Genomic DNA, 27,379 nt, shown 5'->3' on the forward strand with positions numbered 1-27,379 from the left:
TTCCAGGAGCCACATTTGTATATCCAATTGCTAGTAGAACAAAAAAAACAACTGGTGACTACTCTCCCTCCAGGGGCAGGCTCTAACTCTCTGGCATGGGTCAAACTCTTCAAAAAGCCTGGAGGTGTTGGTGGTGGTGGGGGTCTGGGGAAGTCCTATCAGCCTGGGAGCATGTTGTCTCTGGCTCTCACCAAAGGCCTGCTGAACGAACCAGGCCAGAATAGCTGCTTCCTCAACAGTGCCGTACAGGTGAGTGCTAAACCTTGTCAATATGCAGGTTTATGCAATAGTTCAAACATAGCTTATTTCCTATGCTTCCATATTTCCTATGCTTATTTCCTATGCTAAGTGGCAAGATTACTACTAGATTAAGATGTATCCATGTTTTTTTAATGTAGGACCTAGGTCTACTTTTCATATAGAACTTCATGTAGGACTAAAACAGTAATAACATTTTATGTTACAGATATTGTTGGATTAATACACACATATATATATGATTTGAATATGACCAGTGCAATGCTGTCATTTCACCTGAACAGGTGCTATGGCAGTTGGACATTTTCAGGAGGAGTTTGAGACAGCTTCCTGGTCATTTTTGTCTAGGGGATGCCTGCATTTTCTGCGCTTTAAAGGTTTGTATATAATATTATCATCACAATACCTAGTTTAATGACTTATTCAAGAGATCACAAGATGTCCAAGTTCACCATACCTATCATTAAAATGTAGAATAGTTATTTAGTTTCTATTTAAACAAAAATAGCCATTGATTTTTGTAGATATTTTAAACCCACCCACTGGGAACACACTGGTTGAATCAATATAGTTTCCACGTCATTTCAATAAAATAACGTTTATCCAACATGAAATAGATGTTAAATTGACGTCTGTGCCTAATGGGCAGTGTTCCAGACCTAGAATTAAGACTAATCCTGGACTGCATTGAACATTCTTTCTGGGTCCAGGAAACCGGCCCTTAGTGACTTGATAAATAAGGCAACTTACAGTACTAAGTAATTCTCAACGATGCATTTTCCCTCTGCAGAGTATTTTCAGCCAGTTCCAGGAGAGCCGAGAGCGAGCGTTGCCTTCAGATAGCCTGCGCCACGCCCTTGCTGAAACCTTTAAGGACGAGCAACGCTTCCAACTAGGCCACATGGACGACGCTGCAGAGTGCTTTGTAAGTCAGAACTGTAGCGCTTTCTTTTTTAGCGATCGCAATGTCATATCAGCCTTTTTTATTGAACTAAAGTAGTTTCCCAAAACTCTCCTTTGGTACCTCTTAAATTTGCTAAATTCCAGTAACTTTCCCAAAAGTAATTTTGCAACCCTAACCCAGCCTACTGTATGTATTCTAGTACAAATACATCTGATTCAACTAGTCACTTAACCAGTTAAGTCAGCTGTGATAGTTCTGGAATAAATCAAATAAGTGGAAATGGCTGGGGGTACTTTAAGGAGAGGTTTGGGAAACACTGAGCTAAAGGAACAGAAGCTAGGAGGTCAGAGGGTATTTTCTCCTTAGCACAGACAAGGTTATACCTCCAACTGAGATATTTAAGGATTCTCCCAGAGCCGTCCAATGGCACCATCTTAGCTGAAGACCATAACAACCCTATTCAACCAAAAGGGAAGTCAGGAAGAAGCAGGGTATGACAAGATTACATTTCTCCTATGCTGCAAAAAATAAGTTTTGAATTTTGAGCAGTTGAGTTTCTTTTTGGTAAACTCAGTTAACATTGTTTCATTGATTATTGAAATGTGAATTCTTGCACAGTACATTAATAGTTCACCACTGAATCAGGATTAAAGTACTTGTTTAATATTTCTGAATGCTTACTTTACATGTAAGCATTTTGGGCTAACATTAGCATGGCCATTGATAGTCATTAAAATTCAACAGAATATATCAGTGAACAATCATTTTAAATGGATAGTGCGAGATAAATTATTTAATATACACTGAGTGTACCAAACATTAGGAAAACCTGCTCTTTCCATGACATAGACTGACCAGGTGAAAACTATGATCCCTTATTGATGTCACCACTTCAATCAGTGTAGATAAAGGGGAGGAGACAGGTTAAAGAAGCCTTGAGACAAGTGGGACATGGATTGTGTATGTATTTGCATTTGTTTTTATTAGGGATCCCCATTAGCTGTTGCAAAGGGGTCTTCCTGGGGTCCAAACACATTACAGCACTTACATTACACATAGATAAAACAGTACATCATATAACATTATACCACCACTACATATCTACAATACAAAATGTATAATACCACCATACAACAATATTACAATGTACGTGTGTGTGGAGTGCGTGTGCTAGTGCCTGTGTGCGTTTGCGTGTGTCTGTAGCTGTGTGTGTGTGTGTGTGTCTCTTCACAGTACCCTCTGTTCCATAAGATGTTTTTTTATCTTAAAAAAAATCTGATTCTACTGCTTATATCAGTTACCTGATGTGGAATATAGTTCCATGTAGTCATGGCTCTATGTAGTACTGTGCACCTCCCATAGTCTGTTCTGGACTTGGGGATTGTGAAGACATCTCTTGTGAGGTATGCATGGGTGTCCGAGCTTTGTGCTACTGTAGTAGTTTAAACAGCTCGGTGCATTCAGCTTGTCAACACCTCTTACAAAAACAAGTAGTGATGAAGTCAATCTCTCCTCCACTTTGAGCCATGAGAGATTGACATGCATATCATTAATGTTAGCTCCCCGTGTACATTTAAGGGCCAGCCGTGCTGCCCTGTTCTGAGCCAATTGTAATTTTCCCTCTTTGTGGCACCTGACCACACGACTGAACAGTAGTCCAGGTGCGACAAAACTATGGCCTGTAGGACCTGCCTTGTGGATAGTATTGTTTAGAAGGCAGAGCAGCGCTTCATTATGGACAGATGTGTCCCATTCAGAGGGTGAATGGCCAAGACAAAAGATGCCTTTGAATGGTCTATGGTAGTAGGTGCCAGGCGCACCGGTTTGAGTGTGTCAATAACTGCAACACTGCTAGGTTTTTCACGCTCAACAGTTTGCCGTGTGTATCAAGAATGGTCCACCACCCAAAGGACATCCAGCTAACTTGATACAACTGTGGAAAGAATTGGAGTCAACATGGACCATCATCCCTGTGGAATGCTTTTGACACCTTATAGTCCATGCTCTGACGAATTGAGACATGGACTACAAAGTGCAACTCAATATTAGGAAAGTGTTCTTAACGTTTTGTACACTCAGTGTACACTGTATGTTTTTACTCACAGATATGTGTATCAGGATAGTTTGGACTACATATGCTAAGGATGTAATGGAAAACTCTTAACAGTAACTGACTTCAGATGTCTGACCTCATTTTGTTTCATTCTTGGTGCACAAGGAGAACATTCTGGAGAGAATTCACCTGCACATAGTTTCTGACACAGCGACTGAGGCCTGCACATCCAAGTCCTGCATTACCCACCAGAAGTTTGCCATGACACTTTATGAACAGGTAATGTGATGTATTTATTCCACTGTTGATTGGGAAGAGGGAAAATGAGAGACATATAGACTATTGGATAACACTCTACTTAAGGGATATAGGTATAATGCATTATGTTACGTTCATAATGCATTATAAGCCTTGCCATCAGTATTTATGAAGTGTTCATAATGTGTTATCATCTTATAATGAAACAGCTATTTTCAGCCATTTTCAGTTGATATATTTCCACATAAAAAGACGTAGCATTTTATACGTTCCTTTATAAAACATTTATAAGGACTTATACATGCTTGTAACAAGTAATAATACACTATAACTGCATGCCTTAAGTAAAGTGTTACCCAATAGTGACATACTCACTAACAACAAAAATAATATAAAACCAAGTCAATTCAATATATCTTTATTGTCCCCGAAGGGCAATTCTTACGCCGCCTAAGAAAGACATATACATGCATAAATAAAAGCATACACACAGCAAACATACACAGCTAAGGGAAGATTTAAAAAAAGCATTAATTAGATTTTGTCAAATATACTGTATATAGATGACCCGAAGGCCAATCTGATAAGGCCTATACACATATCATCGGATTTCCAATTTCAACTTTCTCTATAGTTATTCTGTTATTTTAATTTGACATGAAACTTGTTTTTCTCCCCCTGCAGTTTGTATGTCGTAGTTGTGGCGCCTCCTCAGACCCCCTTCCTTTCACAGAGCTTGTGCATTATGTCTCCACCACAGCCCTATGGTAAGTACTTCCTCTAAGAAACTTGTCAAACTGAACTGAATCTTTGCTCTAAGCCAAAATTGGATTCTCTGGTGAGATGGCGCTGCAGTGGATAGCTGCCGTCTTACGGGCTCCTAATATTTTGTGTTTTTTTACGCTGATCTTAACTTATTTCCACCATCATTTCCTGTGACCGAAAACAGCTTCTGGACATCAGAACAGCAATCACTAACCTCGATTTGGATGAAGATTTCTACTACAACGAGTTGGCAACTCTGGACATTATGCTTACCCCGAACCAGGCCCTGATCGCCGGGACTCGAAAGAGGAAGAGGTGGTGAAAGAGAGGCAAGCGAGGCAGAGTCATGATTAGGCTATGTCAGCGAGCATCTAGAACGTCATTGCCCTCTGTTTTGTAGGCGAACGTACAATCACTAGAGAACAAACTGGACGAGCTCCGTTCGAGACTATCCTACCAATGGAACCTGAAGAACCGTAATATCCTATGTTTCTCGAAGTCGTGACTGAACAAGAACTTGGATAATATACACCTCGCTGGCTTTTCCATGCACCATCAAGATCGGACGGCAGCTTCGGGTAAGATGGGAGGGGTGTGTCTCTTTATTAACAACAGCTGGTGCTCAATCTCTAATGTTAAGAAAGTGTCAGATTTTTGCTCATCTGAGTTAGAATACCTAATGATAAGCTGCACACCATACTATTTACCAAGAGTGTTATCATCTAGATTTTTCATAGCTGTCTATTTACCACCACAAACTGATGCGGGCACTATGACCACACTCAACGAGGTGTATAGGGCCATAAGCAAACAAGAAAATGCTCATCCAGAGGGGGCACTTTTTGTTTTAACTCATTTTTACCATCATGTCACCCGTGCAACTAGAGGCAACACAACTCTAGATCACCTTTACTCTACACACAGTAATCCGTACAAGGGGTTTCCCTCACCCTCCCTTTGGCAAATCTGACCATAACTCTATCCTCCTGATTCCTGCTTTCAATACAGAAGTGGTCTGATGAAGTGAATGCTAAGCTACAGAACTGTTTTGCTAGGACAGACTGGAATATCTTCCGGGATTCATCTGATAACATTGAGGAGTTTACCACATCAGTCACTGGCTTCATTAATTATTGCCTCGAAGACATCGTCCCCACAGTGACCTGTACATATCCCAACCAGAAGCCATGGATTAAGGGCAACATCCTCACTGAGCTAAAGGCTAGAGCTGCTGCTTTCAAGGAGCAAGATACTAATCCGGACGCTTATAAGAAATCCCACTAAGACCTTCTAGGAGCCATCAAACAAGCAAAACTTCAATACTGGACTAATATTGAATCCTACTACGCCGGCCCTGACACTCGTCGGATGTAGCAAGGCTTGCAAATTATCACAGATTACAAAGGGAAACCCAGCCTCGAGCTGCCCAGTGACACAAGCCTAGCAGACAAGCTAAATGCCTTCTATGCACGCTTCTAGGCAAGCAACACTGAACCATGCATGAGAGCAGAAGTAGTTCTGGACAACTGTGCGATCTCACTCTCCGCAGCCGATGTGAGTAAAACCTTTAAACAGGTTAACATTTACAAGGTCGCGGGGCCAGATAGATTACCAGGATGCTTAGTCAGAGCATGTTCTGACCAGCTGGCTGGTGTTTTCACTGACATCAACCTCTCCCTGACCTAGTCTGTAATAAATGCATGTTTCAAGCAGACCCCCATATTCCCTGTGCCCAAGAACGCCAAGGTAACCTGTCTAAATGGCTATCCCGCCGTAGCACTCACATCTGTAGCCATGAAATGCTTTGAAAGGCTGGTCATGGCTCATATCAACACCATCATCCCAGGCACCCTGGACCCAGCCCAATTCACATACCACCCCAACAAATCCACAGATGACGCAATCTTTATTGCATTCAACACTGCCCTCTCCCACCTGGAAAAGAGGAACATCTATTTGAGAATGCTATTTATTGACTGCAGCTCAGTGTTCAACACCTTAGTGCCCTCCAAGCTCATCACTAAGCTTAGGACCCTGGGACTGAACACCTTCCTCTGCAACTGGATCCTAGACTTCCTGACAGGCCTCTCCCAGGTGGTGAGGGTAGGCAACAACACATCTGCTACACCAACCCCTTAACAAAGGCCCCCTCAAGGGTGAGTGCTTAGACCCCTGCTGCACTCCCTGTTCACCCACGATTGCGTTAAGTCCCCTGCTGTACTCGCTGTTCAACCACAACACCATGGTAGGTCTGATCACAGATGACGATGAGACCACCTATAGAGAGGAGGTCTGTGACCTGGCAGTGTGGTGACAGGGCAACAACCTCTCCCTCAACATCAGCAAGACAAACGAGCTGATCGTGGACTACATGATCAGCTCATTTGAGAGCTTCAAGAGCTTCAAGTTCCTCGGTGTCCAAATCAAGGAATTAACTTGGTCCTTACACACCAACACAGTCCTCCCCCTCAGGAGGCTGAAAAGATTTAGCATGGGCCCTCAGATCCTCAAAAAGTTCTACAGCTGCACCATTGAGAGCATCTTGACTGGCTGCATCACCGCTTTGTATGGCAACTGCTTGGAATCCGACCGCAAGGTGCTACGCATGGTATTGCCATCCAGGACGTCTATACCAGGCGATGTCAGAAGAAGGCCCTACAAATTCCAACCGCCCATAGACTTTTCTCTCTGCTACAGCACGGCAAGCGGTACCGATGCACCCAGTCTGTAACCAACAGGACCGTAAACAACTTTTACCCACAAGCCGTAAGACCACTAAATAGTTAAACAAATAGCTACCCGGACTATCTGCATTGACCCTCTTTGCACTAACTCTTCTAACTATTTTGACTCATCACATACGCTGCTGCTACTGTTTATAATATATCCTGATGCCTAGTCACTTTGTGGACACCTGCTCGTCGAACATCTCATTCCAAAATCATGGGCATTAATATGGAGTTGGTCCCCCCTACAGCCTCCACTCTTCTGGGAAGGCTTTCCACTAGATGTTGGAACATTGCTGCGGGGACTTGCTTCCATTCAGCCACAAGAGCATTAGTGAGGTCGGGCACTGACGTTGGGCGATTAGGTCTTACTCGCAGTCTGCATTCCAATTCATCCCAAAGGTGTTCAATGGAGTTGAGGTCAGGGTCAGTGCAGGCCAGTCAAGTTCTTCCTCACCGATCTCGACAAACCATTGCTGTATGGACTTTTTGCACGGGGGTATTGTCATGCTGAAACAGGAAAGGGCCTTCCCAAAACTCTTGCCACAAAGTTGGAAGCACAGAATCGTCTAGATTAGAATGTCATTGTGTGCTGTAGCATTAAGATTTCCCTTCACTGGATCTAAGGGGCCTAGCCCAAATCATGAAAAACAGCCACAACCATTATTCCTCCTCCACCAAACTTTACAATTGACACCATGCATTGGGGCAGGTCGCATTTTCCTGGCGTTCGCCAAACCCAGATTTGTCCTTCGGACTTCCAGATGGTGAAGCATGATTCATCACTCCAAAGAACACATGTCCAATGCTCCAGAGTCCAATGATGGCGCACTTTACACCATTCCAGCTGACGCTTGACATTGTGCATGGTGATCTTAGGCTTGTGTGCGGCTGCTCGGCCATGGAAACCCATTTCATGAAGCTCCCAACGAACAGTTATTGTGTGTAGTGAGTGTTGCAACCGAGGACAGACGATTTTTACACGCTAGGCACTTCAGCACTCGGTGTTCCCGTTCTGTGAGCTTGTGTGACCTAACACTTTGCTGCTGAGCTGTTGTTGCTCCTAGACATTTTTACTTCACAATAACAGCACCTACAGTTGACCGGGGCATCTCTAGCAGGGCAGAAATTTGACGAAGCGACTTGTTGGAAAGGTGACATCCTATGACGGTGCCATGTTGAAAGTCACTGAGCTCTTCAGTAAGGCCATTCTACTGCCAATGTTTGTCTATGGAGATTGCATGGCTGTGTGCACGACTTTATACACCTGTCAGCAACAGGTGTGGCTGAAATAGCAGAGTACAGTAATTTGAAGGGGTGTTCACATACTTTTGTATATATAATGTATCTACTTCAATTACCTCGTACCCCTGCACATCGACAGCCTCAATTTGTCAGGGCATGGACTACAAGGCGTCGAATGCGTTCCACAGGGATGCTGGCCTGGATATCCTTTGAGTGGTGAACAATTCTTGATACAGAAGGGAAACTATTGAGTGTGAAAAACCAGCAACGTTGCAGTTCTTGACCCACTCAAACGGATGCGCCTGGCAACTACTACCATACCACTTTCGAAGGCACTTAAATATTTTGTCTTGCCAATTCACTCTCTGAATGGCACACATATACAATCCATGTCTCAATTGTCTTATGGCTTAAAATCATTCTTTAACCTGTCTCCCCCCTTCATCTACACTGATTGAAGTGGATTTAACAGGTGATAGCAATAAGGGATCATAGCTTTCACCTGGGTTCACCTGATCAGTCTATGTCATGAAAAGAGCAGGTGTTCCTAATGTTGTGTACACTCAGTGTCGAGCAAGTTATCCTTACTCATTGTGTATGTATTCCTTGTGTTATTATTATTTTTATTTTTTTCTCTCTGCATTGTTGGGAAAAACCTGTACGTAAGCATTTCACCTGTTGTTTTATGAAGCATGCGACAAATAACATTTGATTTGACTTGACAACATTTGATATTACAGTGCATAGGCATCATTCTATGATAACTATAAGGCAATAACCTATGTGAATGCCTTGTACCAGGTGTGTAAGCACAGCTAGTTATAGAATAGACCTACTGCTCTAGTAGGTCGTCCAACTAAACTTTTAGTTCCAAAGTACTCCAACTGCATAATGTGCTAGTGGAAGGTAAGACTTTACACTACAATGCTATTATAACTGTTTAACTTGTGTGTAAGTACAGTGTGTCAGTACAGTGTAGTACCTTTACAGTAACTGTACTGTACTTACAGAAATAATTACACAGTAATAAGGGCAGTAAGGCACTAATGTAAAGTGTGACCGTACTAGCCTGCTAAGGGTCACTACATACATTGTTCCTCTTCCACTTGCTGTTAGTTTTGGCTTATGTGGTTTACAGTGCAGAAAGACACCCCTATTATCCCGCCCCCTCTGTGTCCCAGCCAACAGGTGGGCCACGTGCTGGGGAAGAATGACAGGCTTCGGTCGGACATGTTTGGGGAATTGCTGCAGGCGGCAAACACCATCGGTGACCTACGGAACTGTCCGGTATGTTGCTTGCTCATTTTCATTGTGAACCATAGTTTGAATTCTAATATCCAATGTGATATATTTGTTTTTGATAGACATGTGGCCATGTTGTTATCTATGCAGCCATAAAGTTGGTACTGAACAATGTGACTGCAATGTGTCATTTAGAGGAACTCATCCCAGCTTCTAGCAGTACATGACTCCAGTGGATTTTTTTATGTAATCTATGCCCAAAATAGTCCAAACCCATTGTATAGAAAAATGAAATCCAGAACTCCTTGTCCAATCAAATCACTTTGTTAGTCAATTACTGTTAGTCAGGTCATGTTGTGGAGGGTCATTGTGCTATCTGAACTGTGTGAAAGTCCCTTACTGAAGCAATGTTCAGTATGATTATTTGTTTATACATCACTGTCATCTTCTGAATACGTAAAGGATCTAGCAATGAATGGATTATACCAGCTATTCTATCAGTATCAAAAACATTCTGTGATATAAAATACAATGGGAAACATCTTCAGGGTAAATGCTACTCTGTAAATACTACAGTACAGTTTTATTGAACTGAACCCTTAAAATATGACCATTAGAATAATATATTATAGCTACTGTACCTGCAGTATCCCAAAGCAAGTGAATGCAGATCCAGACATTATTTAATTCAAACCCGTATCGAGCTGACTTCTACTGTCTGTATTCTGCTGTGTGACATTATGATGGAACAGGCCTGAAGGAGAGGCTGCCAGACTAGTGTTAGGGATATAAATAGCAGTTAAGGCTTATCCACTGTTGCTCTCTCATCTCGATTGGCTAGCACTGGTCTACCACTTCAATGTGCGTCAGCTCTGGTGCAAGTGCTTTGTTCCGTTAACCCTTTCTACTGTGCCTGGATAAAAAAATCATATCACACAGGATTCTTAAAGCTAGATATTAAAGCTATTTTTGTATTTTCTGTAATGAAAGTTGTTTTACATTTTTCATATTAACAACATTAAGAATAATTAACAACATGTAAATAATAATTATAAAGGATTAGTAAATAGTTTATTCATAATTTATTAATCATTACTCCATTTAAAATATGTTTAATGTAGGTCCTTAAAAAAACATTTTCTATTCATTAGTTAAGTCTTTTTGCATGGCCTCATCTAGTGTGGGCTATTTATACTTTAAAAATACTTAATAAATATTTTGAGTTACCAGTGTAATTTCTCACAAAAATATGGCCATTGGTAGACATTCCAGCAGTACCTGATGCAACTGAAGGTCTCAAAATGGCCCCTAGAACATATCAATGGTTAAACAATAAGCACACAATACAGAGGATCTTTAAGAAAATATATAGACAATTTTATTCACAAAATGTCAAATTTCTGATGCTAAGACTTGAGAAAGTGTTGTAATGGGAATGTTTTGCTTATGTTGTCAACCTCGCGAACGCAAAATAATCATAAAACAGGGAGATGTAGCCTACACACAACAACCATTTTTCACTAGTGGATTTTTATTTATTCAATACTACTGATATATGATTGAGGTATAAATGTTACATGTATGATTTGCAGTTAGCAATGTTACATGTATAAACTTTAAATGCCTGCAGTGCCTCAGTCTTTTAACCGCAGACTATTTTCACACATGGCTTTGTTTGGCAGCACCTTTACATGCCTTTTAAAGGCAGTAAGGTTTTAAACGTAATGGGATAGTTCAGCGAAATAATGTATTCAGATATGTGCTTCCTTACCTCGTAAGCAGTATATGGACTGCTCTGGGCGGTAGATAGCCTGGCGGGTTGAAGCGTTCGGCCAGTTACCGAAGGTTGCTGGATCGAATCCCCGAGCTGACAAGGTAAAAATCTGTCGTTCTGCCCTTGAGCAACACTGTTAACCCATTGTTCCCTGGGCGCCGAGGATGTTGATTAATTAAGGCAACCCTCCTCATCTCTCTGATTCAGAGGGGTTTGATTAAATGTGGCAGACACATTTCACTAGGTAGCCCTTTTCATGGGGATAAATTCTGTGCGTAAACCAAAGAATCTGTTCGCAAAAGTATGCACTGCATAGGACAAGGAGCAGGAGTAGTTTCAGTGTTTGGGTTTTCGTCACTGATTATTTGGATGTACCAGGATTGGGAGAATCCAGTGCTTAAACGTTGACTGCTTAAACGTGCGTGTAGTGAAATTAGCGGAAGGAGAGCAGGGGCTTTGGCGTAGAGTTTCCTTTTGCGAGGATAGACTTCGCAAACACGTACACGCAAGGTTTTAGTTCTGGGTTAACTGAGATTGGACTGTCAAAAGGAGTGACTGCAATCCACACTTTGGTTTTGGTAGAAAAGTCACTGCCAAAAAAACACGTACAGTGCCTTCGGAAAGTATTCAGACCTCTTGACTTTTTTCACATTTTCTTACGTTACAGCTTTATTCTAAAATTGATTAAATTGTATTTTCTTATCATCAATCTACACACAGTACCGCATAATGAAAAAGCAAAAACAGGACATTTTTGCTAATTTATTAAAAATTAAAAACAGAAATATCACATTTACATAAGTATTCAGACCCTTTACTCAGTACTTTGTTGAAGCACCTTTGGCACCGACTACAGCATCAAGTCTTCTTGGGTATGACGTTACAAACTTGGCACACCTGTATTTGGGGAGTTTCTCCCATTCTTCTCTGCAGATTGGATGGGGAGTGTTGCTGCACAGCTATTTTCAAGGTCTCTCCAGAGATGTTCAATCGGGCTCTGGCTGGGCCAGAGCCAAGCCGGCTCTGGCTGGGCCAAGCCGGCTCTGGCTGGGCCACTCAAGGACATTCAGAGACTTGTCTCGAGGCCACTCCTGCATTGTCTTGGCTGTGTGCTTAGGGTTGTTGTCCTGTTGGAAGGTGAACCTTCGCCCCAGTCTGAAGTCCTGAGCCATCTGGAGCAGGTTTTCATCAAGGATCTCTCTGTACTTTGCACCCAGTCCCTGCCGCTGAAAATCAGCCCCACAGCATGATGCTGCCACCACAATGCTTCACTGTAGGGATGGTGCTAGGTTTCCTCCAGACATGACACTTGGCATTCAGCCCAAAGAGTTCAGTCTTGGTTTCATCAGACCAGAGAATCTTGTTTCTCATGGTCTGAGAGTCCTTTAGGTGCCTTTTGGCAAACTCCAAGTGGGCTGTCATGTGCCTTTTACTGAGGAGGTGTTTTCGTCTGCCCAGTCTACCATAAAGGCCTGATTGGTGGAGTGCTGCAGAGATGGTTGTCCTTCTGGAAGGTTCTTCAATCTCCACAGAGGAACTCTGGAGCTTTGTCAGAGTGACCATCGGGTTCTTGGTCACCTCCCTGACCAAGGCCCTTCTCGCCAGATTGCTCAGTTTGGCCTGGAAGAGGAAGAGTCTTGGTTGTTCCAAACTTATTCCATTGAAGAATGATGGAGGCCACAGTGTTCTTGAGGACCTTCAATCCTGCAGACATTTTTTGGTACCCTTCCCCAGACCTGTGCCTTGACACAATCCTGTCTCAGACCTTTCCTTCGACTTCATGGCTTGGTTTTCGCTCTGACATGCACTGTCAACTGTGGGACCTTATATAGACAGGTGTGTGCCTTTCAAAATTATTTCCAATCAATTGAATTTACCACAGGTCGACAATTAAGTTGTGGAAACATCTCAAGGATGATCATTGGAAACAGGATGCACCTGAGCTCAATTTCGAATCTCATGAATATATGCTTGTGTAAATAAGGTATTTAAGTTTTTTTTTAAATACATTTGCAAACATTTCTAAAAAACTGTTTTTGCTTTGTCATTGGGAGGTATTGTGTGTGGATTGCTGAGGATTTTTTTTGCTATTTAATCCATTTGAGAATAAGGCTGTAACGTAACAAAATGTGGAAAACGTCAAGGGGTCTGAATACTTTCCGAAAACACTGTGTGTGCATATATTATCATTTTCGTTATTTTTCTCAGCATTTGTATAAAGGTACACATCACACTACTACAGCAGTGTAATTTTCAATATATTTTCTTAAAGATCCTCTGTGTTGTGTGCTTATTGTTTAACCATTGATCAATTCTAGGGGCCATTTTGAGACTGCTGGAATATCTACCAATAGCATATCTTGTGACACTGGTCGCTCAAAACACTTATAAAGTATATATAGCCCACACTTTAGATGAGGCCACACAAAAATACTTAATTAACGATTATGCGATTATGAAATGGTTTATTAAACATCTTATACATCATTATTAAATCATTTAGAAGTTGTTTATAAATAGTTAGTAGGTTACTAACATTTACAAATTTGGGAGTAGGGATTAATTAATTATTAAACTATTTACTAATCCATTATGAATGCTTTATTACGTGGAGTTATTATAAAGTGCTACCATCGTTCTGTATATATTATAGTTTATGGTCCAATATGATGCAACATGTTTCATGGCAAAGTTGACAAGGTTTCTAGAATAAAATACATAGATTTATATATAGATTTCTGCTTTTAATTATCTCTCATGGATGATAGTTTCTCATCTTCTTTGCAGAGCAACTGTGGCCAGAGCATCAAGATCCGTCGGGTTCTCCTGAACTGCCCAGAGATCGTCACCATTGGCTTTGTGTGGGACGCAGAGCAATCTGACCTTACAGAGGATGTGGTGAGGTCACTGGGTCCACATCTCAACCTCTCGGGGGTAAGAGTTAAAAATACACAATATTAATAAATGTATTTTAATAATAACAATAATAATAATACAGAATAAGATAACAATAATAATTAATAATAAAAACAATATGCACTACCGTTCAAAAGTTTGGGGTCACTTAGAAATGTCCTTGTTTTTGAAAGAAAAGCAAATTTTTTGTCCTTTAAAATAACATCAAATTGATCAGAAATACAGTGTAGATATTGTTAATGTTGTAAATGACTATTGCAACTGGAAACGGCAGATTTCGTTTTCATTAAATAGTACCCGCAAAACACCAGTCTCAATGTCAACAGTGAAGAGGCGACTCCTGGATGCTGGCCTTCTAGGCAGAGTTGCAAAGAAAAAGCCCTATCTCAGACTGGCCAAAATAAAAGATTAAGATGGTTAAAAGAACACAGACACTGGACAGAGGAACTCTGCCTAGAAGGCCAGCATCACGGAGTCGCCTCTTCACTGTTGACGTTGAGACTGGTGTTTTGCGGGTACTATTTTATTATTCCTGTGTAACTACATGTATAGGGGAACTTTAGGTGTGGTGTTATAACAGGTATAACAGATGTAAGTTATATGTTACAATGTGTGCCAACACTATAATTACACTGACTGCACCTGCCTACAGTATGTAGGTATTAGGGATACTTATTGTGAAACGTGACCTTGATATTATTCGTAAATCCTTGAATTAATTCATGCCACTTTCAGGTATAACAATTGTTAGTAGTATGTAGCAATATGTAATTGTAATTACCGTAATTTCCGGACTATTGAGCGCACCTGAATATAAGCCGCACCCACTGAATAAAAAAAAAAAAGTATTTTGAACATAAATAAGCCGCACATGTCTATAAGCCGCAGGTGCCTACCGGTACATTGAAACAAATTAACTTTACACAGGCTTTAATGAAACACGGCTTGTAACAAAAATAAATAGGCTTTAACGAAACACGGCTTGTAACAAAAAAAAAAAAAATTTGCAGTAAACAGTAGCCTACCAAGAAAGTCATTGGTCACAATCTTCCTCCTCCTGTGCACTGAAACCACTGAAGTCATCTCCTTCGGTGTCGGAGTTGAATAGCCTCAGAATTGCTTCATCCGATATTGGATCGTTTTCATTGTCGCTCTCGTCACTGTTTGACCTTAACCCGTTCGGCAATTTCATTGGTCTAATGAAAGCTTCATGCCGCCAAAAAACTGAGCACGTCACAGAATGTATTTTTTTGGAGAAAAAAATTTGAAAGCGGGAAAAATCCATATATTAGCCGCGTCATTATTTAAGCCGTGAGGTTCAAAGCGTGGGAAAAAAGTTGCGGCTTATAGTCCGGAATTTACGGTACACTGTACCTGCCTTTGTAACTACCATTTAAATGCATAGTTATTAGGGGCACATATTGTGAAGTATGATCAAAGAACAAAAGTCTGAACACACTCCAAATGTGAAATAGCTCATACACAAAGAGACAACATGATTGTCCACTGTTTATGTTCACATTCCAGTCTGACTAAATCCTATCCAGGTGTTGTGAGATCTGGCAGGCATCTGTAAAGTAGCCAGACTGGATAGCTGTATTAGGGTTGCTTGAGTATTAACTAAGTGGTTGAAGATTCCTATCCTAATTGATAATATGTATGCATTGTTCGTGTATACCAGCCTTTCATGTATTTCTTATTTCAGCTGTTCAACCGGGTCACTGATGAGAATGCCAAAAGGAGTGAGTTACGTCTCGTGGGAATGATTTGTTTCTCCAGCAAACATTACTCTGCGTTCGCTTATCACACCAAGTCCTCAAAATGGGTCTTCTTTGATGACGCCACCGTGAAAGAGGTGAGTGTTTAAATTAATGTGTTGGGGTCTGTTTCATATTAATTGAGAAAAATGCTTATATCTCATAGATTATCTATTTGTGCAGATGTTGCAGAAGTCATGTCAAAACTTTGAAAACAAACTCAAAAGTGCTCTTATGTTGAGATAAGTCCCAGGCCATCAATTCAGTAGATCCATCCACATCAAATTAATCAGAACGTTAAGGACCAAATCATTTCCAGATCTTAATAGGTGTTTTCCATTCATTTGGTGTTGGCATACAGATACATTGACACAATCCAATGTGGATTCACCTTGATGTTAGACTACATTTGAGGTCTAAAAACATCTTGCAAATGTTGATTTTGGAGTGTAATGTCCCTTTAACATAGCCGACGGCAAACATAATCTGTGTTTAATGAATAAAAGAAAGTAGGTTATTGATACTCAATATTATTTTTTGACAATAGCCATAAAAGCAATGCTTTCCTTTTAACAGCTGGGCTATCCTTTGAGCTATCCTTGGGATCCTTAGTCGCGCTGCGGTCTAAGGCACTGCATTGCTGTGCTAGAGGCGTCACTACAGACCCGGGTTCCGTCCCGGGCTGTATCGCAGTCCCATAGGGTGGCGCACAATTGGCCCAGCATCGTCTGGGTTAGGGAGGGTAGGTCGTCATTGTAAATAAGAATTTGTTCTTAACTGACTTGCCTAGTTACATTTTTTTTTAATAAAAATAAATACATAAAAAAGCTTAGCAATCAACTAAAGGTTCTCACAAGAGCTCTGCCAAATTGTAATGATGAAACATGAAGGCAAAATGGACAGGTTCACAAAAGATGGAAGCCATTTTAACATCTTACTTGAACTATCCATCGTTAAGCTGATAGTTATACAAGGTCTATGCCTCACCAACAAAAAACTAGACCATGTTTAATTTGGAATCACCACACACGTACAGTACTAGTCAAAGTTTGGACACACCTACTCCTTCAAGGGTTTTTCTTTATCTTTACTGTTTTCTACATTGTAGAATAATAGTGAAGACATTAAAACTATGAAATAACACACATGGAATTATGTTGTAACCAAAAAAGTGTCAAACAAATCAAAATATATTTTATATTTGAGATTCTTCAAAGTAGCCACCCTTTGCCTTGATGACAGCTTTGCACACTCTTGGCATTCTCTCAACCAGCTTCATGAGAAGCCACTACTGAAGGACACCAATAAGAAGAAGAGACTTGCTTGGGCCAAGAAACACGAGCAATGGACATTAGACCGGTGGAAATCTGTCCTTTGGTCTGATGAGTCCAAATTTGAGACTTTTGGTTCCAACTGCCGTGTCTTTGTGAGACGCAGTGTAGGTGAACGGATGATCTCCGCATGTGTGGTTTCCATGGAGGAGGAGGTGTGATGGTGTGGGGGTGCTTTACTGGTGACACTGTCAGCGATTTATTTAGAATTCAAGGCGCACTTAATCATCATGGCTACCACAGCATTCTGCAGCGATACGCCATCCCATCTGGTTTGCGCTTAGTGGGACTATCATTTGTTTTTTAATAGGACAATGACCCATCACACCTCCAGGCTGAGTAAAAGCTATTTGCCCAAGAAGGAGAGTGATGGAGTTCTGCATCAGATGACCTGGCCTCCACAATCATCTGACCACAACAAAATTCAGATGGTTTGGGATGAGTTGGACCGCAGAGTGAAGGAAAAGCAGCCAATAAGTGCTCAGCATATGTGGGAACTCCTTCAAGACTGTTGGAAAAACATTCCTCATGAAGCTGGTTGAGAAACTGCCAAGAGGGTGCAAAGTTGTCATCAAGGCAAAGGGTGGCTACTTTGAAGAATCTAAAATATATTTTGATGTGTTTAACACTTTTTTGGTTACTACATGATCCCATATGTGTTATTTCATAGTTTTGATGTGTTCACTATTGTTCTACAATGTAGAAAATAGTAAAAATAAAGAAAAACCTTTGAGTAGGTGTGTCTAAACTTTTGACTGGTACTGTAGAAATACACAGAAAATTCTCTGTACTTCACATTATATGAAGAAAATAATGTATGTCAACATAGTAGTTGCTATTCTTTAGCGTTTAGTCTCAAACATGTCAGTTACACATTAAAACATTATTTTCACTTTTACGTTATTTTTTTATGTTCTTCTTAGATCGGATCCAAATGGAAAGACGTGGCCTCTAAATGCATCCGGGGACATTTCCAGCCACTGCTCCTGTTCTACACTAACCTGGAGGGGACCCCAGTCTCCAGCGAGGACGCGCCCAGACAAACAACCATGTGTCCCCGCTTTAAAGCCAACGTCAACGGGGAAGTGCCAGGTAAGACGAAACCTTAACGGTTGGTTTACATGTGTGTCACAATGAGTCATCACAAAAACAGTTGGTTTTTACCTGCGACACTGGACTCGTTACTTTTACCATTGTGAGCAGAGTGTGAGCCACTTTATGAAGAGTTTTGGGCCGTGTGCCGCACTTCAAAGTCTTGAAAATCGAACCAGAGCATAATTTTATGCAAAGTTTTGTAGGTTCTTGGTTATATTGAAATGAATGAGAGCGTCTCACGCTCAGCAAAAATGAGGTGTCCAGTGCAGCAGACCTTTAATGGGAGGTGTGGGGCAGGGTAGGTTAGGATCGTTAAACATTCACTTAACTTTTTGGTGCAAAAATGTTGGTAACACTTTACTTAAGGCATTTAAGTAGAATGCATTTTACCTAAATGCCTTAAGTAGACTTTGTTTCACAGTCATCCTCACTGTCTTTCCACAATTTTCTTGCCCATACACAAGGTTCTATCTTAATCACATATCCACCACCCACAACCCAGCAACAATACATTTCCCCTCAAATAATGTAGCTGTGGAAAGAGAATATGTACTATCCTGCTTCCACTACATGCGTAATACAGTGGCCTACAGTACACAACTAACACTGCTGTCGCTTTGAGAAAAAAAACATCCTTTCAATGTGATGGCGCCTGGCATTGTTTTTAAAACCGCTCCCCAGACGGAGCGTTGGGAATTGGGATTGTCCGCCCTTGTCGTGTGCAGAGTTGAACTTGATATGAGGACGTCTGTGGCATGCAGATTACCGCCCACGCCTGCCTCCCTGCCTAATCCCTGCTCTCCCTGCAATCCCTGCTCCCCGGGTCAAGTGCGCTTGGTAGCTTTCACTCCCTCCCGTGATCTCCCATCCCGCGTTTGTTCCCATTCTAATATGCACTTGCTTTTGGAAATGGTGTCCTGCTCTTTGAAATGGACCATTTAGCCTGGGCGTCGTATCCGGTCACCTCTTTTGGAATGGGATTTGATTTGCATTATTATGTGGATAAGAGTAAGTAATTCAAGTGTTGTGTTTCGTTATTGTTTGAGGTAGATTATTGGTTTATATAAGGACGTATATTTGTTATACTGCTTTTGGGCAGTATTGGCTGGATTATCGATGATGTTGATAGTTATTTTTAGGCATTGTTAACCTGCCTTAGCAATGCTCTTGTCTGAGAATAACCTTTTCCCGATTTGGAGATTGTGTAACTTGTGGGCTCGCCACAGACTACTCAGAGCATAAATACTTCTTTCATGTTGAAATCCAATCAAATATAAATACACTGTTACCATGCCATATTTGGCTAATTATATAAAGTAAACAAAGAGTGCATTTTTTCTTTGATATTGCTACACCTGTAAAGCGAAAACAAATTGGGGGGGACAATCAAACGGTGGACTACTGATCACCGTGCCGACAGATAAAAGTACTTTATTTTGGCCTTGCATGCCTTTCCATGATCTAATTGAAGCCTGGTTAACTGGCAAATACTCCTCACTGGTTGTTCTATATACTGTATAGTCACACATGACTACTGATTTGGATGAGGAGTAGCTGGCATGCTGTAACACTAGTTAGGCGTCCAAATTCTTGACCTTTCTTCCAAAGTGTGCACTCCCAAATTGGACGCTCTTCACAAATGCATTTAAAAGCATGATCTAAAAAGCATATTAAATAATTTACCTAATTGTGCATGTGGGTTGATTCCAAAAGCAAGAAAATGCTTTGAGGGCCTAATTCCAATCGGAATCAGATATCAGTCTGGACCCCACAAGAAAGCATTTTGCGGGCCTGATATAGCTCCCATGGGTTTGAGACCCCTGGGTTAAAGGGAGTTTTCACCGTATTCTTTGCACCAGTCTTTTCCTTTTAAATCCGTGAAGGCAAGTGAACATGTGTACACACAAGGGAGCAGGGTAGAGAATTGGGACGCAACATGGGCTGGCTAGATGCTACCAAAAATGGAGTGAACTAATGCCAGACTGGGCCAGTTGCTGTTTTAGTGAGGCGGAACACCTTGGCAAGGATAGACACACAGGTTTGTGACAGGCCAACTACTGAGCTGGGTCATGTCATGTGTCGTAAAAAACACCAATAGAGCAGACAACACTTGTGGAAAATGTGCAACATTATTATAAAGTTTTTTTAAATCCTCCTGTGCAGTTGGCCACCACTGCAGGATTTTATTCTAGCCCTTCTTTACATACTTTATTCTGCTAACCATTGGGAAACTCAATCAGCTGGGTTAGTGTCAGGCTAGAACAAAGGCCTTCATACACATAGGTTGCTTTCCAGACCAACTGCATTGCAGATGTTGCATTGGTTGTGTGCTACGTCCATTAACTGCGCAATTAAGCATCAGGTTGCTATATCATATGATGTGGATAGCTGACATGTTAAACACCCATCCAAGTGTTCTGAGATCTGGCATGTGTCTGAAATGTAGTCAGCCTGGAACATGGCCAATAGCTCTCACCTCATCTCACTGAATGCCTGTCTGATGTTCTGCTTCTGCAGCAGGTATGAAGAAGCTGGATGCCGTCCGGGAGAAAGCAGGCCCACTCCGCTCCAACCAGGGGCCCTATAAGCAGATGCTAGCTCCACCCTCCACCTCAGGCTACAAAAGAGGTAAGATCTGAGTCAAGGCCAGTAGGCACAGAACAGTAAATGCTTTGAAGCGTATTGAACCTCATTTTCGATTCCATTTCAAAACTTTTAAAATCGTTGTACTTCAGGGTGCCCTGAAGAACATGACCCAGGCCCCTTTAGCTTAGATGAATTATGTCAGGGCCCCAAGGCCAAATGCAAATTGGCAGAGGAAGACAACTAAGATTTTTTTTAAATAGCTTAAAACTAATAACAGTGTTGTTAAACCTTTTTTGTGTTATACTTAATGATTTTAAATGTTTTGTATCCACATTGTGTGGTTGAATTGTGTTTTTAAATTGTAAAATAAATCAAATCAAATCCAAAGAGCACTCATGTGTTATCCCAATCCCAATATCCCTAGTGAAAGGCCCACCTGCTAGTCCCAACACATTCCGGGATCCTTCCAAGGAGACTTCCCAGAGGGTTGTAGAAGGGATAAAGAAAGAGGCCGAAAGAGGGCATCGAAAACTAGATCCACACAAAGGTAACGTGCAGTACAGTGATTGTTATACTCGCAAGGTAACGTTTTACTGTACTTTGAGGGGTACCTTGAAAAACAATGACGAGTGCTGATGACATGCATAAGAACCAGTATATTGTGTCCATAGTCTCTTTGTCGAAACAGTTTTAGCTTACAGTGGCAGATAGAAATGACTATTCACTGAATCAGAGGCAGTTACTTGTCACTGACTACCACAAACTTAATGTTGTGTGTGATGAGTGAACTATACAACCAACCAGTGCTACAACCAAAGTCAATGTACACTTGACTGTGTTAACCTGAATGTAGATTATTAAGATGCAAGGGTTTTCTCCTTATGTTTGGTTGTATGATTTTTCACACAGTTTATAGCCACAAATTGTATTTACTATAATGTGATGTGATGATGCGGTGCACTTCCAATAGATTGCCTGACGGGTCACTTGTATAATGTTTTGGTACATTTTATTTTAGATGTGGCCCTGAAGAAAAGGGCAAACTAAGGGCAGCAATGGCCAATCTCCAAGAAAAGAGCATACCATCTGTCCTACACAGATAAAGTTGTCTCAGGGCAAACAGAACCATGCAAGATGGAAATAATTGGTTTCAGAGTGCTTCACCACTTTCAATTTTTTTGTTTAGTTCTAATCTTAGGTTTTATTCATACATTTTCAGTTCAGAGGTATGTTTTCTGATAAAGCTAAACAATGTGCGTTGCATTTTGCCAGTGTTTCCCAGAAGACAATGTGACGTGTGTCCCAAAAGTGCCCTCTCCAATCAGATTTCTCGACCCACAATTCCACCTAAAACAGAATATTCAGAGAAAGATTATGTAATATTGTCTTTTGGCATATCTGGACGATGTTGGAAGGCGTTGTATCCTAATATCAAATATCTTCGGCTTTTACGATATAAACCTTGGACCAAGTGCAGATTTTCTTCTCTCAATCGAGCCATTCATTTTTCATGCAACATTTATCCAATCCTGAGAAATATATTTAAAAACCACCTATATCAAGCTTATATGTAGATTGTAGGCCTAAATACATTTTACAATGCTACACATGTACAATATGCACGCTTGGCACACTAATACAAAAATGCTGTTTCTTACATATGTAGGATCTTAATTTGATCACCCTGTTGCAGGATAACTTTCCTCCAATCTAGGAAAATAAAAATGTGTAGTGTATTTGAGGTTTAGAATTTCTAAAGTTTGTAATTTCCACTTTGAAATTTCAGACTTGATCTGCCTTAATGTATCAACCCCTACAGAAATGTCCATTAATTATAATAATTCACATTTCCTGCTGCTGCAGGATTATTGTCCTGCTGTAGCAAACTGGCACAAATGAAGATCCTACATCTGTATGTCACTTCCTGTTTAGATATGGCCTATGCCAGATCCCCTTCTGAGGGCGGGCTGAGGCAGCACGCCGACCAGAGGTTGCGAGGCGGGAGTGGCGCCCGGGCTGACAAGTTGTCATCCTCCCACCAGAACAGAGCTTCCCAGGACCCACGCTCTCAATCCAGTGCCCCTGGCGGACACAGTTGGAGACAGGAAACCTCCCCTGGTCGCCAAGAACAGGACGGCAGCCAGGATGCGTGGGAGAAGGGTGGCGGGTCGGGAGCGGGCCGCAACAAAGCCAAGCCCTCCTGGAGGCCCATCCGGGAAGTTCTGAACGTGGACAGCGTCTTGAATGACCTTGAACGACGGCAACAACAGCAGCAGCACGGCGGTGGTGGTAGCCCTCGGCTCTCTAAATCCTCCTGTCAGGAGAGGCCGCACGGCAGTGAACGGGACAACCGGGACTGGGAAAAAGAGCGGGAAAGGGATAAAGAGCGGGAACGGGAGCGTCTCAGGATAAGGGAAGAGCGCAAGCAGCAGAAGTGCTTGATGACGATTTACGAGGACGAGCAGCGGCAGGAGACAGAGAGCCACAGCTCCCTCGACTCGGAGGGCAGGGCAAGTGGGCACGGAGACCGGGGCGGTGTAGGGGGTGGGAGCAGTGGCGGGGGGAGGGCCAAGGGCGGGCCCAAAGCCCTGTTGCGCAGCGACACCTGGACCATCCAGAGGACTGAGTCGGGATACGAGAGCAGCGACCGGCTGAGCAGTGGCTCCACCAACCCTGACTCGCCCGGGGTAGACAGCTTTGCTGGGAAGGAGCAGCGGTTGACACCAGAGGTGCAGTCTCAGAGGTATGTGTGACAGACTGGGGTTTGAACCCAGATCTAGACACCGGGCTTTAGCCTGCTGAGCTAAAGCCTAGGAGCATAGGTTAATGCCAGGTGTGCAGTCACAAAGGTGGACTTTGTTTACATTCAAGTCTTGTATTAAGTGACTAATGCACTATTCATTACGTTTAATCGAGTTCATAGGTTGACACCTAATAAACTTGCCTTATATTTGTTTATATAGATTTTTTGTCTTTTCAGGGGACCCATGTGTTTCCAGACGCTAATACAATGCATTTGACACTTTAAATATCACACAATGATAGTTGCACCACAATGTCCATCATAAGCTTCATCTCTTGGGTGCATCACAACGATCTTACTCTCAGAGTTGAAATCTTCTTATTTTTCTCAGCAGGGGTCAACTTCACCCAAACAGATGTGATTCAAAACCTGATGCGGTACACTCCCCTTTGCATCAAGGTAAGTGGATGTTCTGAGCTTTCGAGAGTGTGTTTTAATATAGAAGTTGTGGTACAGATATATGATCTTATTTTTATCACTCTTTTGTTTCTGAGAATTTTTCTGCACAGCAGGAAAGGGAGATGGGCTTCATGATTTACATAAATTCACTGAATACATGTAATAACACATGGTTATATTAACCGTTTTGCACTTTTCATGTAGCCTAATTTTGGCCGGCTAATAGCCTAACCACTAATATAGCCTAACCACCAATCAAGCAACATGCTGCAGGATTATTTTTGCTGCGACAATACTGGTCCAATACTGGTCCATCGTTTGTAGTTTAAACTGAAAGATAGTCATGTTCTCTCTAAGGTACAGTTCGAAAAGGTGCTGGAGTGGGAGGGCTGCTCCAAAACAAGGGAGTACTTTTTTTCCCTGATTTACAGTCACCATTTTGCAGGTTTTCATGATTTATTTCATCTTTTATTTCTTTCATCACATTCCCAGTGGGTCAGAAGTTTACATACATTCAATTAGTATTTGGTAGCATTGCCTTTAAATTGTTTAACTTGGGTCAAACGTTTCAGGTAGCCTTCCACAAGCTTCCCACAATAAGTTGGGTGAATTTTGACCCATTCCTCCTGACAGAGCTGGTGTAACTGAGTCATGTTTGTAGGCCTCCTTGCTCGCACACGCTTTTTCAGTTCTGCCCACAAATTTTCTATAGGATTGAGGTCAGGGCTTTGTGATGGCCACTCCAATACCTTGACTTTGTTGTCCTTAAGCCTTTTTGCCACAATTTTGGAAGTATGCTTGGGGTCATTGTCCATTTGGAAGACCCATTTGCGACCAAGCTTTAACTTCCTGACTGATGTCCTGAGATGTTGCTTCAATATATCCACATAATTTTCCTCCCTCATGATGCCATCTATTTTGTGAAGTGCACCAGTCCCTCCTGCAGCAAAGCACCCCCACAACATGATGCTGCCACCCCCGTGCTTCACGATTGGGCTGGTGTTCTTCAGCTTGCAAGCCTCCCCCTTTATCTTCCAAACATATCGATGGTCATTATGGCCAAACAGTTCTATTTTTGTTTCATCAGACCAGAGGACATTTCTCCAAAAAGTCCGATCTTTGTCCCCATGTGCAGTTGCAAATCCGGAGTCTGGCTTTTCTATGGCTCTTTTGGAGTAGTGGCTTCTTCCTTGCTGAGCGGCCTTTCAGGTTATGTTGATGTAGGACTCGTTTTACTGTGGATATAGAGACTTTTGTACCTGTTTCCTCCAGCATCTTCACAAGGTCCCTTGCTGTTGTTCAGGGATTGATTTGCACTTTTCGCACTCCTTCCTGAGAGGTATGATGGCTGCGTGGTCCCATGGTGTTTATACTTGCGTCCTATTGTTTGTACAGATGAACGTGGTACCGTCAGGCGTTTGGAAATTGCTCACAAGGGTGAACCAGACTACAATTTCTTTTCTGAGGTCTTGGCTGATTTTTTCTTTTCCCATGATGTCAAGCAAAGAGGCACTGAGTTTGAAGGTAGGCCTTGAAATACATCCACAGGTACACCTCCAATTAACTCAAATGTTGTCAATTAGCCTATCAGAAGCTTCTAAAGCCATGACATCATTTTCTGGAATTTTCCAAGCTGTTTAAAGGCACAGTCAACTTAGTCTATGTAAACTTCTGACCCAGTGGAATTCTGATACAGTGAATTGTAAGTGAAATAATCTGTCTGTAAACAATTGTTCAATTGTTAGAAAAATTACTTGTGTCATACACAAAGTAGATGTCCTAACCGACTTGCCAAAACTATAGTTTGTTAACAAGAAATTTGTAGAGTGGTTGAAAAATGAGTTTAAATGACTCCAACCTAAGTGTATGTAAACTTCCTACTTCAACTGTAAGTATTCAACCCCCTAAATCAATACATGTTAGAATCACCTTTGGCCGTGATTACAACTGTGAGTCTTTCTGAGTAAGTCTCTAAGTACTTTGCACACCTGGATTGTACAATATTTGCAGATTATTATTTTAAAATATCTTCAAGCTCTGTCAAGTTTTTTGTTGATCATTGCTAGACAGACATTTTCAAGTCTTGTCATACATTTTCAAGACAATTTAAGTCAAAACTGTAACTAGGCCACTCAGGAACATTCAATGTCGTCTTGGTAAGCAACTCCAGTGTATATTTGGCATTTTGTTTTAAGTTATTGTCCTACAGAAATCTCACAAGCGTTGTTGTATGTAGACCAAAACGCAGCGGGTATGTGAATGCTCATCTTCCTTTTATTGAAGAAAAACCAAACAAAACACTTACACAAAACAAAGGAAGAAAACAGTCCTGTAACGTGCTCAGACTATACACGGAAACAACCACCCACAAACACAAGACAAAATTAACCTACTTAAATATGGCCTCCAATTAGAGGCAACGACAACCAGCTTCCTCTAGTTGGAGGTCGTCCCAAAACCCCAACATAGAAAAAGAAAACCCAGATAAACACATAGAAATAGAAAATATAGAACATACACCAAAACCCCCGAAACACACAAACAAACACCCTCTGCCATGCCCTGACCAACCTACAATAACAAACAACCCCTTTTACTGGTCAGGACATGACAGTACCCCCACCCCCAAATGTGCAGACCCTGGATGCACCGAAACACAAAACCCCAGAAAGAATAACCCCAAACTAAAGGGAGGGAAGGGAGGGTGGCTACCGTCACCGACGGCTCCCGTGCTACACCCCCCCCCCCCCCCAATCCTCCAACTACGGAGGTGGCTCAGGCTCCGGCTTTAGTCCCCATCCTAACCTGCCCACCTCCCTTGAAGCTTGAAGGCTCATGGCTGTAGACCACTGCTAAAGGCTCTGGGCTAAGGTGCTTCGCTGGAGACCTCGGGCTGAGGCGCGTCGCTGGAGACCTCGGGCTGAGGCGCGTCGCTGGAGACCTCGGGCTGTGGGCCATCTCTGCAGGCTCCGGACTGTGGGACGTCGCCGGAAGCACTGGACAGGGAACTGTTGCTGGAAGCTCTAGACGGGGCACTGTCGCCGGAAGCTCTGGACGGGGCACTGTCGCCGGAAGCTCTGGACGGGGAACTGTCGCCGGAAGCTCTGGACGGGGAACTGTCGCCGGAAGCTCTGGACGGGGAACTGTCGCCGGAAGCTCTGGACGGGGAACTGTCGCCGGAAGCTCTGGACGGGGAACTGTCGCCGGAAGCTCTGGACGGGGAACTGTCGTCGGAAGCTCTGGACGGGGACTGCGCACTGAAGGCCT

General features: G+C 42.1%; 1 protein-coding gene across 2 annotated transcripts in view; it reads left to right on the forward strand.

Moving 5' to 3' along the window:
* The window catches only part of usp53b (ubiquitin specific peptidase 53b), a 51,094-nt gene that overhangs the window by 8,178 nt on the left and 15,537 nt on the right, over positions 1–27,379 (forward strand). Inside the window, exons 3-15 of one of the 2 annotated variants that reach the window (XM_029750158.1) lie at positions 74–249; positions 543–635; positions 1,049–1,183; positions 3,381–3,494; positions 4,158–4,240; positions 9,391–9,496; positions 14,013–14,159; positions 15,847–15,996; positions 18,153–18,321; positions 20,842–20,952; positions 21,335–21,457; positions 22,843–23,653; positions 24,045–24,112. In XM_029750158.1, coding sequence (XP_029606018.1) covers positions 74–249; positions 543–635; positions 1,049–1,183; positions 3,381–3,494; positions 4,158–4,240; positions 9,391–9,496; positions 14,013–14,159; positions 15,847–15,996; positions 18,153–18,321; positions 20,842–20,952; positions 21,335–21,457; positions 22,843–23,653; positions 24,045–24,112 — 2,286 coding nt within the window. The remainder of the gene's footprint in view (positions 1–73; positions 250–542; positions 636–1,048; positions 1,184–3,380; positions 3,495–4,157; positions 4,241–9,390; positions 9,497–14,012; positions 14,160–15,846; positions 15,997–18,152; positions 18,322–20,841; positions 20,953–21,334; positions 21,458–22,842; positions 23,654–24,044; positions 24,113–27,379) is intronic. The other variant, XM_029750159.1, reaches the window with a different exon arrangement.

Source organism: Salmo trutta, chromosome 4 (genome assembly GCF_901001165.1).
Source record: "Salmo trutta chromosome 4, fSalTru1.1, whole genome shotgun sequence".
NCBI lineage: Eukaryota > Metazoa > Chordata > Actinopteri > Salmoniformes > Salmonidae > Salmo > Salmo trutta.